At 37.7% G+C, this 16,915-nt stretch overlaps 2 protein-coding genes across 3 annotated transcripts in view; one reads left to right on the top strand and one right to left on the bottom strand.

The window, feature by feature from the left end:
- The window catches only part of RNF13 (ring finger protein 13), a 199,343-nt gene that overhangs the window by 157,460 nt on the left and 24,968 nt on the right, over positions 1–16,915 (bottom strand). The window lies entirely within an intron of this gene.
- The window catches only part of ANKUB1 (ankyrin repeat and ubiquitin domain containing 1), a 32,883-nt gene continuing 18,195 nt past the window's right edge, over positions 2,228–16,915 (top strand). The window contains exons 1-3 of one of the 2 annotated variants that reach the window (XM_082682180.1): positions 2,228–3,041; positions 4,610–4,725; positions 15,902–16,118. In XM_082682180.1, coding sequence (XP_082538306.1) covers positions 15,953–16,118 — 166 coding nt within the window. In that variant the 5' untranslated portion in view covers positions 2,228–3,041; positions 4,610–4,725; positions 15,902–15,952. Of the gene's footprint in view, positions 3,042–4,581; positions 4,726–15,901; positions 16,119–16,915 lie in introns of both variants that reach the window. The other variant, XM_082682179.1, reaches the window with a different exon arrangement.

Genomic DNA, 16,915 nt, shown 5'->3' with positions numbered 1-16,915 from the left:
CAAATGAACTGAAAGCTTACATCCACACAAAAACCTACACATGGATGTTTATAGCAGCTTTATTCATAATTGCCAAAACTTGGAAGCAACCAAGACATCCTTCAGTAAGTGAATAGATAAATAAACTGTGGTACATCCAACAATGGAATATTATTCCATGCTAAAAAGAAATGAGCTATCAAGTTATGAAAAGACATGGAAGAACGTTAAATACACATTACTGAGTGAAAGAAACATCTGAAAAGGATGCAAACTGTATGATTCCAACCATTTGACAGTCTGGAAAAGACAAACCCATGGACAGTAAAAAGATCAGTGGTTGTGTGAGGTTAGGGGAGGAAAAGGGATAAAGAGGCAGAGCACAGAGGATTTTAGAGCAATGAAACTATTTCATTTGATATTGTACCAGTGGATGAATACATGTCATTATGAATTTGTCAAAACCCATAAAATGTACAACACCAAGAGTGTACCCTAATATCAAGTATGGACTTGGGCCAATGAAGTGTCAGCGTGGATTCATCAGTTGTAATGAATGTACCATTCAGTTTGGGATTTTGATGGGGGAAGCTGTAATGTGTGGGGGCAGGAGGTATAAGAGTATAGAACTCTATGCACTTTCTGCTTAATTTTGCTGTAAATCTGAAAGTTCTCTAAAAAATAAAGCCTATTTTAAAAAAAAGAAAAAGAAAATACAGTGAAAAGTATTTTTCTTGTCCTTGACCCCTGGCTGCTCAAGTATCCTCTCTAACAGAAACCAACCAAAGCATGTTTAAGCAAAATGGGGGCAAGGTATTATATAGAGAGAAGGAGTCTCACAATTCATGGGCAACAGAAACCATGGGAGTGCCCTCTGTCTATGTACTGTGCTCCTCTTCATATGTCTGTTTCATTCTTTCTTCTTAGCTTTCTCTGCCACTCAGTCACATTGGAGGTAGAAGATGATTCACTCACAGTGGCTAAGTGCATGTTACAGATTAAACCACAAAGTCATATTTTCCTTCAGTCCAAAAAGAAAGGATTCTGACAGTTCCATTCTGGTCCAAATAATTGTGATGACGAGAAAAGTGTCACATTACAAACATCACTGCTGGGGTCAGAGATAAGGAACTAGTCCTTAATGACATAATTTTGAGCTGGGCATTTACAATAAAGGCAAGCCTACTACAATGTACAAAATACACATGTATAAATAAACACATATTTTTGGAAGCTTTAAAGCAGTTGGTTATGATTTCTTAAAGCATATGAGCTTCTTTAAGATCCTCTGCCGTAGGCTGATTTCTCTGGAAACAGAGCCTAAGACAGGGATTGGATGCATATCAATTACTGAGGGAGTACACAAGTAAAACTAGTCAGGGAGAGTTCAGCAGAACTGGGAAGAAGAAAAAGTGAGAAAGCATGTAGTCTCACATAAAGTCCAGCCATGGCCTGATCTACAAGAATCCTTTTCAGAGTTTTCACTCCTTCAGATGAGAAGGCAGGCCTTTTGCAGCCCCTTGGCTGTAAGTTACTGAGGGGGATGCCCAGCTTTTTTGCCAAGACATTTCCCATCATCCAAGGGCAATTCCTGGAGAAGGAGCTGTAACTATGAGCTTTCACCAGGCAACACCACAGCAGCTTGTGGGGAAACACCAAAACACCAAAACAGAACACCTATACCCTATGTTAATAAACTTCCTATCAAAATGTCAACAACAAAAGGCGATAACATGATGTTGCAACACCTGAAAAATATGATGAAAAGAGAGTTAGCTCTGCCATGAAATCCTTTGCCCTTTATATGTCTTCCATTTTTTCACATTTCTCGTGGTTGGAACACAAGTTGGAAATCGGAACAGAATCAACCAAGAGGTTAACATATACCAAGCACCTATCACATGACTCACATTGTGCTAAGTGTTGTTAAGAATAAAAAGAAATGCAAAATGAGGATTCTGTCATGGATCAGGAAGAGAATTTGAGGAAGAAGACGAGATTTACATATGCAAGCAAATAATCTGACCTAACAGCACTAAACCAAGTGTATCATACCTGGAGAGTCTTAGAGTTAAGTTTCAGTACAATGCTTACTCTATAAACTGGAGTAATTGTGCTTAATACCTTTGCTCATTTATTGAGTGGAGTTTGAAATATTTTCCACCAATGCTAAGGGAAGCTGAAGAAGATAACAATGGTAAATTGTTATAAATAACATAAAGGCAAGTACTAGAAGACATACCAACTACATGTTGTTATTGGGCAGGTCTATTACACAGAGAGGATAAGGGAAAACCACAGACATTTGCCTACGCATTCATCTCCCTGGTGCGAGTGGGCATTGTTCTGTACCCCGTGGCAGGATTAGAAATACCGCCAGGGAACAAGTACACAAAGTTGTTATGGAAACCAGAATGCTTCAGCTCAGAGTTATTTATGGAGAACTTTCAGGATTACCACATTCACTAAAATCAAATCAGTTTTGCTTCACTGTGTGCCAGTACATTCCAATAACATCTCTATTTTGAAGGGTCCTTTAGTCAGCTGCACTGAGTGAATAGAGATTCAAGAGACCCTGGATGATGGTCACATCACAAAAGTATAATTTATGTGTGGCCTTTCTGCAATACTTGTTTGGTGCTTGTTCACACTTGCCCCAACCATTGTCAAGTTTGCTAGCTTCTGTACTTTTGTACTATAGGAACAAGGGGCTGTTGCCTGCCATTGGCGAGGAAAACATTTCCGCCAATACAGCTGCTGTCTGTGTTGCCCAGTACTCAGATAGCAGGACTTGTCTCTTCACATTCTCTCAGCTCAACTTTCAAGCTAGAAGGAAACAGCTGCCTCTGGCCATCATCTTTGTCCATAATTGCAAAATAGAATTTTTCCAGCTACCCAATTCTTTGAGAAAAGTTGTAGGATTGGGGTTTTTTGTTTGTTTGCTTGCTTGCTTTGTTTTGTTTCTTGAGAGAATGAGAATTTTCATAGCCTTTGAGGGATCTTTTGAACCATTTGATGTTGCAACAGATGAAACTGTGGAAGCTGTCAAGCTGATGATAAAGGTATGTACCTTGTCCCCAAGCCACTAAGATGTCTACTGATTTTAACTACGCCGTGGCTTTAAACTATATATGGGGTAGAGATACTATTAAATACATTTTCAGGGGCGCCTGGGTGGCTCAGTGGGTTAAAGCCTCTGCCTTCGGCTCAGGTCATGATACCAGGGTCCTGGGATCGAGCCCTGCATCGGGCTCTCTGCTCAGCAGGGAGCCTGCTTCCTCCTCTCTCTCTGCCTGCCTCTCTGCCTACTTGTGATCTCTGTCTGTCAAATAAATAAATAAAATCTTTAAATAAATAAATAAATAAATACATTTTCAGCAAAGGGGAAACACTATTTGAAAATGTCATTATTTGCTTACACAACAGTTTGATAAGAAGATAGTAACCATGGAGGTGTTAGACAGGAAGCAAACTGAGTCAGTAAATTCTCAGGAAAAAAAAAAATTTGACTTCTCCTTATGAAGTGTGTGGGTTGTGCACTGTCCTTTTGTTCTTCATAAAAGGACAAAAACAGGACATTAACTCTAAACTAGCTAAGTAGAGCATGCCGGTTGTTGGATGGTACATTTGGTGAGTGAACAACTGTAAAGATAACAAAGGATTTTCGAGGTGGAGAGGACTTCAAACAACCCTGAACTACAGCCTCATTTTGCATCCAGGGAGACTGAAGCTCAGAGACTGAAGCTGGTTGACCAGCTCACCTACAAATACAGAACTGGAATAAGAAATAATTTGGATTCAGTAGCTTTCTCATAAGGAAATAATACAGGAAATTAAGACAAATATTTAGGTCTTGACTATCAGATGGTATTTAACTTGGAGATGATCATTCCCATCTAGTAAGGTGCATTTATTGAATCACAGTTACATTAGTTAATAGAGATTACTGTGATTACTGAAACCTACATCTTCTAACACAGAGGCTCTTAATCTTTCTATGTCTTGAATCCTTTGGCAGTCTGGTGAAACCTATAGACTCCACAGAATGTCTTCAAATGCATACAATAAAATACATACAAAGAAAAGAAAACCAACTATATTGGAAAATAATTTTCAAACATTAAAAAACAAATTTGTGATATAGTACAGGTGGGCTTCTTTATTTACACACCTTATCAAATTTTAGCAATGCATCTAATAACTTGCAATTTCAAAGTAGTGATCAGTATATTTTGAGATTTTTGCAACAACTATAATGATATAAAAATAATCTGTGATTTCTATTGGTGACAAAGTCATAGGTACAGCCAACTACTGCTTCTTTAGTTTGTTGCCTACATACATAATTGAAAGAAGATCTCAGTTTCATTTAGAGTTAATAAAAAGAAAACATAGTTTTTCCCCATCTAAACCCTGTTCATAACCTTCTGGAGAGGTCTATAGGCTCCAAGTTAAGAACCCCTGCCTCATACTTCTTCATCTGTCCAAAACACTTTTATAATGCTCACTGGAAAAAAAAATGTAAAAGAAGAGAGATTATATTACTGGAGATCTAGTAACATCGAGATATACTGTTTTCATAATATGCTATTGATTTTTAAGGATTATTTCCACATTCCTCTCTCTGAAGATGAACAAGGAAGGTGGTATCTGGAGCTAATATATGCTGGAGCAGCCCTAAAGGACAGCTGGAGTCTTGCTGATGTTGGAATATCTTTTGGTTCAACTCTCAAATGCTTTGTTAAGGTATGATGATCAGAACAACAATTGTTCTAGATATCTACCTCATTTTGAATAAAGTTGTGGATAATTCAAAAAAGGCACTTCATAACTTAGGAAGAAGTTTTCTCTTCTTGCTTTCTCCTCTCTTCCATTTGTCTAACTGGTCTTATGCACAATTTCTGATGTACCGGGAAGTAAGGTGTAGAGACTAGAGGGAGTTTCCCTTGTTAACTCTTTATCTCCCTTCCTTCCTCTGTCCCCTGTTGCTGCCCCAAACTGTCATCCCAGAACATCTCACGAACCAATACTGGAATGACGGCAGGGGTGGATCTGAAATATTGATGTTGAAAGAAAATTCAGTCACTTCCTTGGATCCCCAATGGTATAAGGGCAGGGGAGTGAGGAGAGGTAAGAAATTCTCAGCAACAATAAGAATGAAAGGGCAATTTCTACATCTAAATTCAACCAGAGTAGTCATTCATGAATTAGATGTACATACCTACAACCTGGAGACAGCCTTTTCCATTTATAGTGTCCTTAATTAGTGGCGTTAAATTGGGGATCCCTGGGTGGGTTTTAAGAACTTTACGAAACCCTAAAATTATAAAATATGCAAAATTATGTGTCTAGAGATTTTCTGGGTGGAGGATCCTTAATTTCTGAAAATTTCTTTTTCTTTTTTTTTTTTTTTAATTTCTGATAATTTCTTAAGGAGACAGGTGACCTAAAGAGTTTAAGCATTGATTTCTAGGGAAGAAATGTTATTCAATACTAGTTCTTTATTCTATATGAAAACATGGGACTCAAGGAACCAAGTAACTAAGTACACATTCTCTGTTAAAAGGGGCACTAATTTTCTCATTTTAGCATTAAAAAATTTTTTATGATAGCCAAAGCTAACTTTTTTTTTGTTTTTTAATATATTTCATTGATTGACTAAGTGAGAAGTCTATGTTTCAAAAATCTAAAATAGTTATTACTAACTAGTAAAAACAGGACACAGAAAAATTAGCATTGTATGATTCCATTTAAGTAAATAAAAATAACATATTTGTACATGAGTTTGTAATGTTTTATGAGCATTTATTCATGTATTATTGTTGTATTCTTGAAGAATGTTTAATTATCAAAAAGATAAATAAAGACAACTCTGATTTCTTCTTTTCTCCTTCTGAGACTAAGAAAATTATAGTATAATACTCCTTTAGGCAGACTAAATTCCATCTCATTTCTTTTTTTTTAATCTCATTTCTTAAATGTCTTTCCTTATGTATTTAAATATATTTTTATGTCATGTTTTTGGTACTGTATAGGATAAACCGTTTAAAATATCCTGGAATTTTCCAGTGCCAATAATGATATTTGAGACTTTGTTGCTTGCTTACGTAGAGATAGTGGCACAAGTTTATTACTGATATTTGAGCAGCTGGAGGGATGGGATTGAGCCACAGCTATTCAAGGATGTACATAATGTGTGTAAAGAGTATGAATAGTATACTATTATTTAACTCAGCACTGGCTTTCTTTCCCTTAATTTAAAATTCTAACCTTGATTTATTTTTTAATAGGTAGTACATTCACATAGATGACAAAAGATATAAAAAGTATATACAGTAAAAAGTCTTCCTCCCACCTCTGGCCCCCAGTTTTCCTCCCCAGAGGCAACCTATTTCCTAGTTTTACTTATAAAATTTTTCCATAAATTCTGCCAATAAAACATCATCTATGACCGTGGTGCAAGCTATCTTTGCACTGAACTCTGACCTTTCCCTGGAGTTTAAACTCTCAGGGGAAAAAAATAGAATATAGAGGTAAAATGGGTTTACTCAAGAGAGGCAGAATATAATTACACATCACAGAACTGGCCAACACACAGGGTTTAAATAAAAACATTCATGTTCCATGGAAATCTTAGTGATCTTAATCTTCACCTTCTCCAGTAGAAACACATTTAGGAAATTTCATATGACTGGTTTGGGGAAGAAAAACAGTATCTAGAATCTGAAGGAAGAGAATTACCTGCAAAGACCATAAAGATTGGTTTTTCATCCTGACTTAATTCCTGTTTAGATTAAATGATAAAAAGAAGCCTATTTCAAAATTCCACACTATTTACTATGTATGGATAATAGCAGTCTAAAATGGGATTAAAATGACAAAAATTCTTCGCGAAAATATCCCATGCCTCAGAGAATGCAGTCAGACCAGTTCTAAGTTATCTAATCTATTTTATGTAACAAAAGGCTGCATTCCAAGTCATATTGTTGCTTTATTGCACAATTAGATATATACAAATTTAAGTAGTACCTTTCCTATTTAACTATGCTACTACTTCATGCAGTTAGTTCTACCTTCTGAAAATCTTGGAAAGCTAGTTTCTTCATTTATTTTGCACAACTTAGACATAACAAGATGTAAACAACATGCTTTTGCAAAGTTTAAAAATTTGCCAAGTAAGCAATTTTCTTTTTAAAAAAAAATATATAAGTAGAGGGGAGCCTGGGTGGCTCAATCAGTTAAGCGTCTGCTTTCAGTTCAGTTCACAATCCCAGAGTCCTGGGATCGAGCCCACGTTAGACTCCCTGCTCAGCATGGAGTCTGCTTCTCTCTCTCTCTCCCCCTGTTCCCACAACCACCCCCTACTTGTGCACATGCACACCCTCTCTCTCTCTCAAATAAATAAACTCTTTTTAAAAATACAAGTACACATTATGTGATGCAAAATAAATCCAAAATATTTGGTTTCTTTATTATGCTTATATTTTGTGTGAATTACATTTTGCTTGTGTGAAAAGAGGAAAAGACTTTAGATAAATTAAGAGATGAACTGCTCCTAAATACATTTTTTAAATAGTCAATATATCTTCCAGCCTTCCTGTGTATTATGCCTTCTCTTTTAATAGTAATGTAGAAACATCTGGAAAAGTGAACGGGGGGCGCAATATGAGAATAGTGGGGAAAGAATATTGCATTATTTTTTCCTTCTCAGGGGAAAAAGTTCTATAGAAACCATAAGAAATATCTTCTATAAGATATATATTCAAGTTCTATTAAGGCAGGAGTCAATCCTGCCCATTCATTGCTACTGCTGCCACAGACTGCTATGTTCCTATAAATCACGGCATGATGCAGTGGAAGGACCCAGGTTATTGCTGGGCATGCAGAAGTGCTATCCCATTTGCTTCCTTCATTCTAACAAGTGTCACTGTGGAAACTATTGCTTGAGTTTTGTTCACTGTTGACAACCAGTGCTGAAAATAGTACCTGGCATATAGTAGGCTCTCCATAAAAGGGTGATGCATGAATAAGTTGACAAAGTCCCTGAGAGGTGAAGTTTGAAAATTAACAAGAAGGTATATGTTTGATATCAGAAACATCATAGCAAGGTATCAAGATGCATTTCAGGGTTAGGATTTCCTCCCTTACTGGGGCATCTCTCCTCCCTCTGTACCGTCAAGGCAAGGTGCTCCTACATCCTTGTATTTTTTCCTTTCCAGCATCAGGTTCTTAATTGCAAGCAGCAGCAGAAACAAAGCCTGGAAAACTTAAGCAGAAAATAAATGCACTGAAAGGCTACTCAGTAGTTGACAGTCTTGACAAGAAGACTAGATAAGCAGGTTCAGAGAGTATGCAGTCAAAAACAATGTCTTCATCATGCCCCAGAACTAGTCCAAGAAGGCCGCAGCTGCAGCCACCTCTGAGCCCTCAAAGCCAGCAATTGACCCTGCCTCCAGCCTTGCTGCCAGACAAGCAATGCTGCAGATGTGCCACTGCCATGGACGAGGCCCTGTGTCTGCTGCTTCTCTGCCTTACCAGCTCCTAATTCAAAGTACAGCTGGTGAGTAGGCTAGCTTGGGAGCACTCTGGTCACATGTCCAGGCCCTGCTACAAAGAGGGCTAACAAGCAACTCTCTGACAGGTCATGCCTTCTAAAGTGTGAGGTGGGGGACACTTGGGTGGCTCAGCCAATTAAGTGTCTGACTCTTAATTTTGGCTCAGATCATGATCTCAGAGTTGTGAGACTGAGCCCTGTATGAGGCTTTCTGCTAGATGTGGAGTCTGCTTAGGATTTTCTCTCTCCCTTTCCCTTTGTGCCTCCTCTTACCACTCATAGGTGCTCTCTCTCTCTCTCAAAAAAAAAAAAAAAAAAAAAAAAGAAAGAAAGAAAGAAAGGAAAAAAGAAAAATGTATAATTTACAAATGAGAGATGTTTGGCTGGCTCAGTCGGAGGAACATGTGACTCTTGATCCTGGGGTCATGGGTCCAAGTCCTACATGGGGTGTAGAAATTACTTAAATTAAAAAAAAATTACTTAAAAAACAATGTATAATTTACGAATGAAAATGTTTCCAAAAAGATCATATCTTTCAATAGTTACCTTGAATATTAATAGGCTAAATGCTCCAATCAAAAGACACAGGGTATCAGATTGGATAAAAAAGCAAGACCCATTTGCTTTTTTTGCTATCTGCAAGAGACTCATTTTAGATCCAAAGACACTTCCAGACTTAAAGCAAGGGGGTGGAAAACCATTTTTCATGCTAAGAGCATCAAAAGAAAGGTGGGGCAGTAATCCTTTTATCAGACAAATGAGACTTTAAATCAAAGACTGTAATAAGAGATGAGGAAGGACATTATATTATAACTGAAGGGTCTAACCAACAAGATCTAACAATTATAAATATTTATGCTCCTAACATGGGAACAGCCAATTATATAAGCCAATTAATAACAAAATCTAAGAAACACATCAACAGTAATGCAATAATAGTAGGGGACGTTAACACTCCTCACTGAAACGGACAGATTATCTAAGCAAAAGATCAACAAGGAAATAAGGACACACTGGACCTCATGGACTTTACAAATATATTCAGAACATTCCATCCCAAAGCACAGAATACACATTTTTCTCTAGTGCACATGGAACATTCTCCAGAATAGATCACATCCTGGGTCCCTGCATATTTTCAGACCACAATTCTTTGAAACTAGAACTCAACCACAAGAGGAAAGTTGGAAAGAACTCAAATCCATGGAGGCTAAATAGCATCCTAATAAAGAATGAATGAAATTCATTCAGGAAATTAAAGAAGAATTTTAAAAATTCATGGAAACAAATGAAAATGAAAATACAACAGTTCAAAATCTTTGGGATGCAGCAAAGGTAGTGCTAAGAGGACCTAGATAGCATTACAAGCCTTTCTCAAAAACAAGAAAGGCCTCAAATATACAACCTAGCCCTACACCTAAAGGAGCTGGAGAAAGAACAGCAAAGAAAGCCTAAACCCAGCAGGAGAAGACATATAACAAAGATCAGAGAAGAAATCAATGAAATACAAACCAAAAGAACAGTAGAACAGATCAATGAAACTAGGAGCTAGTTCTTTGAAAGAATTAATAAGATTGATAAACCCCTGGCCCAGACTTATCAAAAAGAAAAGAGAAAAAACCCAAATTAATAAAATCATGAATGAAAGAGGGGAGATCACAACCAACACCAAAGGAATACAAACAATTATAAGAACATATTAAGAGCAACTATATGCCAACAAATTTGACAATTTGGAAGAAATGGATGCATTCCTAGAGACATGTAAACTACCAAAACCAAACCAGGAAGAAACAGAAAACCTGAACAGATCCATAACCAGCAAGGAAATTGAAGCAGTAATAAAAAATCTCCCAACAAACAAGAGCCCAGCGCCAGATGGCTTCCCCAGGGAATTCTACCAAACACTTAAAGAAAATTAATACCTATTCTTCTGAAATTGTTACAAAATATAGAAATGGAAGGAAAACTTCCAAACTCTTCTTATGAGGCCAGCATTGCTTGATCCCAAAACCAGACAAAGACCCCACCCAAAAGGAGAATTGCAGACCAATATCTCTGATGAACATGAATGTGAAAATTCTCACCAAAATAATAACCAATAGGATCCAACAGTACATCAAAAGCATTATTTGTCACGACGAAGTGGGGTTTATTCCTGGGCTGCAAGGTTGGTTCAATATCCACAAATCAATCAACATGATACACTACATTAATAAAAGAAAGGACAAGAACCATATGACCCTCTCAATAGATGCAGAAAAAGCATTTGATGAAGTACAGCATCCTTTCTTGATCAAAACTCTTCACAGTGTGGGGATAGAGAGTACATACCTCAATATCATAAAAGCCATCTATGAAAAACCCACAGCAAATAACATTCTCAATGGGGAAAAACTGAGAGCTTTTCCCCTAGGTCAGGAAGACAACAGGTTGTCCACTATAACCACAGCTGCTCAACATAGTAGAAGTCCTAGCCTCATCAATCAGACAACAAAAAGAAATAAAAGGCATCCAAATCAGCAAAGAGGCCAAACTCTCACTCTTTGAAGATGATATGATACTTTACATGGAAAGCCCAGAAGACTCTACCCTAAAACTACTAGAACTCATACAGGAATTCATCAAAGTAGCAGGATATAAAATCAATGCACAGAAATCAGTCGCATTTCTATACACCAACAATAAGACAGAAGAAAGAGAAATTAAGGAGTTGATCCCATAACAATTGCACCCAAAACCATAATATACCTAGGAATAAACCTAACCAAAGAGGCAAAGGATCTGGACTCAGAAAACTATAAAGCACTCATGAAAGAAATTGAGGAAGATACAAAGAAATGGAAAAACATTCCGTGTTCGAGAATTAGAAGAACAAATATTGTTAAAATGTCTATGTTACCTAGAGTAAACTACACATTTAATGCAATCCCTATAAAAATACCATCAACTTTTTTCAAAGAAATGGAATAAATAATCCTAAAATTTATATGGAACCAGAAGAGACCCCAAATGGCCAGAGGAATGTTTAAAAAGGAAACCAATGCTGGGTGCATCACAATTCTGGACTTTAGGCTCTATTACAAAGCTGTAATAATCAAGACAGTATGGTACTGGCACAAAAACAGACACATAGATCAATGGAGCAGAATAGAGAACCCACAAATGGACCCTCAACTCTCTATGGTCTACTAATCTTTGACAAAGCAGGAAAGAACGTCCAATGGAAAAAAGACAGTCTCTTCTACAGATCGTGTTGGAAAAATTGGACAACCACATGCATAAGAATGAAACTGGGCCATTTCCTTACACCACACACGAAAATAGACTCAAAATGGATGAAAGACCTCAATGTGAGACAGGAATCCATCAAAATCCTTGAGGAGAATACAGGCAGCAACCTCTTCGACCTCAGCCACAGGAACTTCTTCCTAGAAACATCACCAAAGGCAAGGGAAGCAAGGGCAAAAATGAACTATTGGGGCTTCATCAAGATCAAAAGCTTTTGCACAGCAAAGGAAATAGCCAACAGAAACCAAAAGGCAACCAACAGAATGGGAGAAGATATTCACAAATGACATATCGGATCAGGGGCTAGTATTGAAATCTATAAAGAACTTACCAAACTCAACACACAAAGAACAAATAATCTAATCAAGAAATGGGCAGAGGACATGAACAGACATTTCTGCAAAGAAGATATCCAGATGGCCAACAGACACATGAAAAATTGCTCAACATCTCTTGGTATCAGGGAAATACAAATCAAAACCACAGTGAGATACCACTTCCCACCAGTCAGGATGGCTAAAATTAACAAGTCAGGAAATGGCAGATGCTGGCAAGGATGCAGAGAAAGGGGAATCCTCCTACACTGTTGGTGGGAATGCAAGCTGGTGCAGCCACTCTGGAAAACAGCATGGAGGTTGCTCAAAAAGTTGAATATAGAGCTACCCTATGACCCAGCAACTGAACTACAGGGTATTTACCCCAAAGATAGAAATGTAGTGATCCAAAGAGGCACCTGCACCTCAATGTTTATAGCAGCAATGTCCACAATAGCCAAACTATGGAAAGAGCCTGGATGTCCATCAACAGATGAATGGATAAAGAAGATGTGGTATACACACACACACACACACACACACACACACACATATGCACAATGGAATATTATGCAGTCACCAAGAAATGAAATCCTGTCAATTGCAATGACATGGATGGAACTAGAGGGTATTATGCTAAGCGGAATAAGTCAATCAGAGAAGGACAATTACCATATAATCTCTCTGATATGAGGAATTTGAGAGTCAGGGCAGGGGTCATGGGGACTAGGGAAGGAAATAAACAAGATGGGGTCGGGAGGGAGACAAAAACATAAGAGACTCAATCTCACAAAACAAACTGAAGGTTCCTGGGTGGTGGGGAGGTAGGGATAGGCTGGGTTATGGATATTGGGGAGGGTATGTGTTAGGGTGAATGTTATGAAATGTATAAGCCTGATGATTCATAGACTTGCACCCCTGGGGCAAACAATACATTATATGTTATTAAAAAAAATATATATATATATATAATGTTATATATATAATGTATTGTATATATATATATTGTGTATATATATGCACTATATATATAATGTATTGTATATATTATATATAATGTTATATATATATAATTTATTGTTTGTATATATATATATATATACACACACACACACAACAACAACAAAAAGACTGATGAATCACAGACCTGTACCCCTGATACAAATAATACATTATATGTTAATAATAAAAAAACACTCAGAAATAAACTGTGTTCAAACAATACTATTCAGTCACAAGCCAAAAAAAAAAAGTAAGATATGTACCTCGTACCATAGTTTCTTGGTTTATTTGTAAAGGGGAAAGCCTAATTTTATGTATTTTCAATGATGATTTTTTTAAAAGATTTTATTTATTTATTTGACAGAGAGATAGAGAGAGCACAAGTAGGCAGAGAGGCAGGCAGAAGGAGAGGGAGAAGGAGGATCTCCACTGAGCAGGGAGCCCAATGCAGGGCTCGATCTCAGGACCCTGGGATCATGACCTGAGCTGAAGCCACCCAGGCGCTTAACCGACTGATCCACCCAGGCACCCCTTCAATGATGATTTTTTATGGTATTATTTATTTAATAACATCTGGCTTCCTTTAGTATAACTACCAGTGTTCCTTATTTAGAATATTTAAGGAGAGGTATCACATAGATAGAGAGATGCTTTTATTATGTGCATAAGGTCAGTTGACAAGTTGCTGTTAATCCACATCAACGTGTTCCCTCTCCAAATAACCAACACGAAGAAATGTCTCCCAATTGGTGTGCCATAATAGAACTTAAAATGCATTTTCTCACAAAAGTGAGGTTTATAAAGTGGTGGATAAATAGAGTCAAAATAGTAGAAAGGGAACTATGTTCCAGATACATCATAAATTAAATGGGCCTGGGAAGTTCCTGGGGGCTTAAAAAAAAAAAAAGAATAAACTCTGTAGGTGCTAATTTTCTTGCAATTTAAGAACATAACTTAATTAATAACTAATATATTTTCTTACTTGCACTATTAGTTTCATCTAAACATTCCCATATGTTTTGCAGTTCTCCCTAATTACTTGTTTAAGAGTTTTACATATACCTAGTTATAGATGCTAATGTTTATTCGTATTCTGAGAAGCTCCTTTGAACTTACTTTTTTAACATCATGTAGTTGCCAGTTCACTATGAAGAGTGACTTGGGTCTTTGCTACTTTGTTTGCACATTACACATTTAATTTTAAGTATAAATTAGTATCCGTACCAAGGGCTAACAAGAAATCAGAGTAACCATCAAAGAAATAAGGAAAAGCTATTACCTAAAATATAATTTTATCCACCCCGCTATCTTTTCATTTAGTTTTTGTAGGAATTTCTTCCTGCCTATAAATACCACATGGATTTAGGATGGACTTTAATGGAGCCATAGGAAAGCGCAAGCATATCGAAAGGGAAAGAGTGAATCCTATGTCCTTCCAATTTTTATTGAGTGAGTTTATGAGAAGCTGTTGAGAAAAACTGTCCTAAGCACGTTAGACTCAGGAAGCAGAGGGCCGGAACCTGCTTTTGGCGATGTGAGTCACTGAAATGGGCCCCAGATCAAAGCACCGCAGCCTAAACTGTAGCTGTAACATTCATTACTCCTTAAAGGCTCTTTCAAAGAGATCTGCTTGTTGATTATGTTATGGCAGTGTGTGATCTGGGAGGAGGGGAATGAATGTCATGTACTACAGTTCTGAAGCAGGGAGGGGCTCCTGGGGGAATCTGGAGGCAAATTTTGATAGGAGAAAGGGGGAGGATAGAATAGAGCTGAACAAGAGAAAAATGACTGGCTAGGAACGACCCCCTCACGAGACCCGAAAACCCAGAGGCCTGATGCCCACTTGTGAGTCTTGCTTAAGGCGCCTCTCCAAGATTCCCACATGACAGGGACGGCTCTGAGCACGCATATCTGCCAGCCGACAAGAGGCCACTGAAGACAAACATGATTGCCCTGAATCCAATGAAGGGGAAGTACATGCAGTTTCATTTTTTTGATTTGACAACTGAAAACGTTAATAGTCTTCTCCTCTCTGCCCCCTTCCCATTTTCCTGGTTTGCCATGTTTCTAGCTTTGGTGTGTCTTGATTCATCTGTTGTTAACAGGAAGATTAATATTTTTCCCAAACCTTCCATTTGAACTTGACTTGAGATGTATCACTCTCACTTGCTTTCCTATCTATATTGCAAAAGAAAAAAAAAAAGGAAATTTTTATCACTTATATTTAGAACTTCCCTTTTTAAACAGTAAAAGTAAATATACATTTTTTAGGTTAGACCATACGGAAAATGAAAAGCATAAAATGCTAAGTAAAACATCCCTCCTACAACATTGAACTCAGTTCCACTCCCCAGAGATAACCTCTCAGAAAGGATTTTAAAAATTGACTGAGGGTTTAGAAACCATAGTACTTCCAAATCAGAGCCCAGCGGGATGGTAGAGTTGTTTCTCAAAGAACACCTCCATAAGTGCAGTGTGGATATAATTATCAACACTCCTCTTGTGTTTCTGGGTCTGCAGAGTAAGAAGAAATGTTGCAAAGCCCTGCCAAGTCTCCTTCATTTTTCTCAAAGCAGGAGGACTCCTTAATAGTCTCAGGATGGAAGAACAGGAGTCAGACCAGGAGTCAGGAACTTAGCTGGCCTTTGCTTTCATCCTTAGCCCACATGTCGTGGGAGTTAGAGGCACTCAAAATGTTTTCCTTTGTTTCAACCCCTAGATAGTGCTTATTCCTGAGTTTCCTCCTTTTCTCTTCCCTTAGGAAGAAGACAAGCCAACTCTCTATGTGTTTAATGCTGTGACCCAAGAGACAATGCCAATGATGGAGAACATTTCCCTTCTTGTTCAAAAAGTGTCTGATCTGAGAACCCTGGTAGCTTTGAGATGTGGCTTCCCTGTGAGTGTCTTCTGTCTCCGGACCCCAGAAGGACTGGAGATGTATGACTGCAACACACTGAGGGACTACCAGATAGACATCGGTACTGCCTACCATATTCAATACCAGCTACTGCTCAGCACTATGGTTCTTTGGTACCAGACTGGCAAAAAATGGAGGAGTTCCTTCCAAACTAAAACTTCTGAAACCTCAGTGGGGATGTAAATGATCAATGCCCCTATCGGGTATCTGGGTCTTTAGACTAACAAGTAAGAAATGACCCATAGACCTGCATGTCTTGTTCTCTTCACTCAAAGCAGGATAACTGGTTAATATCCTCAGGCTAGAAGAGCAAGACTCAAACCAGTTTATGTTTTTCTCTTTCAAAATATATTTCAAGAATACATAGAAGCAAGTTCAAGTACATATCCTTTTTCTTCCTTTGAACACAGTGGTAGCATATGATACACACACTGTCTTGAGCTTGCTTTATGCAATCTCATTTTAAAACACTGTTGGTTATATTAATATTTTAAATAGTGCAAGTGGCTACTGTGCAGTATCCCCGATTGACAGATTAGTGAGTTGGCATTCATCCCTGATCGGCAGATTACAACCTTTCTTTAAATATGCTACTTCCATGTTGTGTCTGCTATAGCCATACACCATTAAAACAAACTCAAAGGACTGTCTGATTGCTTTAACCCTATAGGAAAATGGTTCAAACTTTATAGAGATTCTTGCTTGAGGTGAATGAATCTTTGCTGACAATCAGCAGACATTAAGGTAATGTACTGTCACATTCATTGCAATGGAATTTGAGTTCTCCCAATTTATAGTCGGGTTTGTAAACACTGTTGAGTTAAACAGTTTTGCTTTTTACACTGCTAAATTTGCATT

This window comes from Mustela nivalis, assembly GCF_964662115.1.
Source record: "Mustela nivalis genome assembly, chromosome: 1".
Lineage (NCBI taxonomy): Eukaryota > Metazoa > Chordata > Mammalia > Carnivora > Mustelidae > Mustela > Mustela nivalis.
The sequence above is the reverse complement of the archived record's forward strand: the minus strand, read 5'-3'. Positions and strand labels throughout refer to the sequence as shown.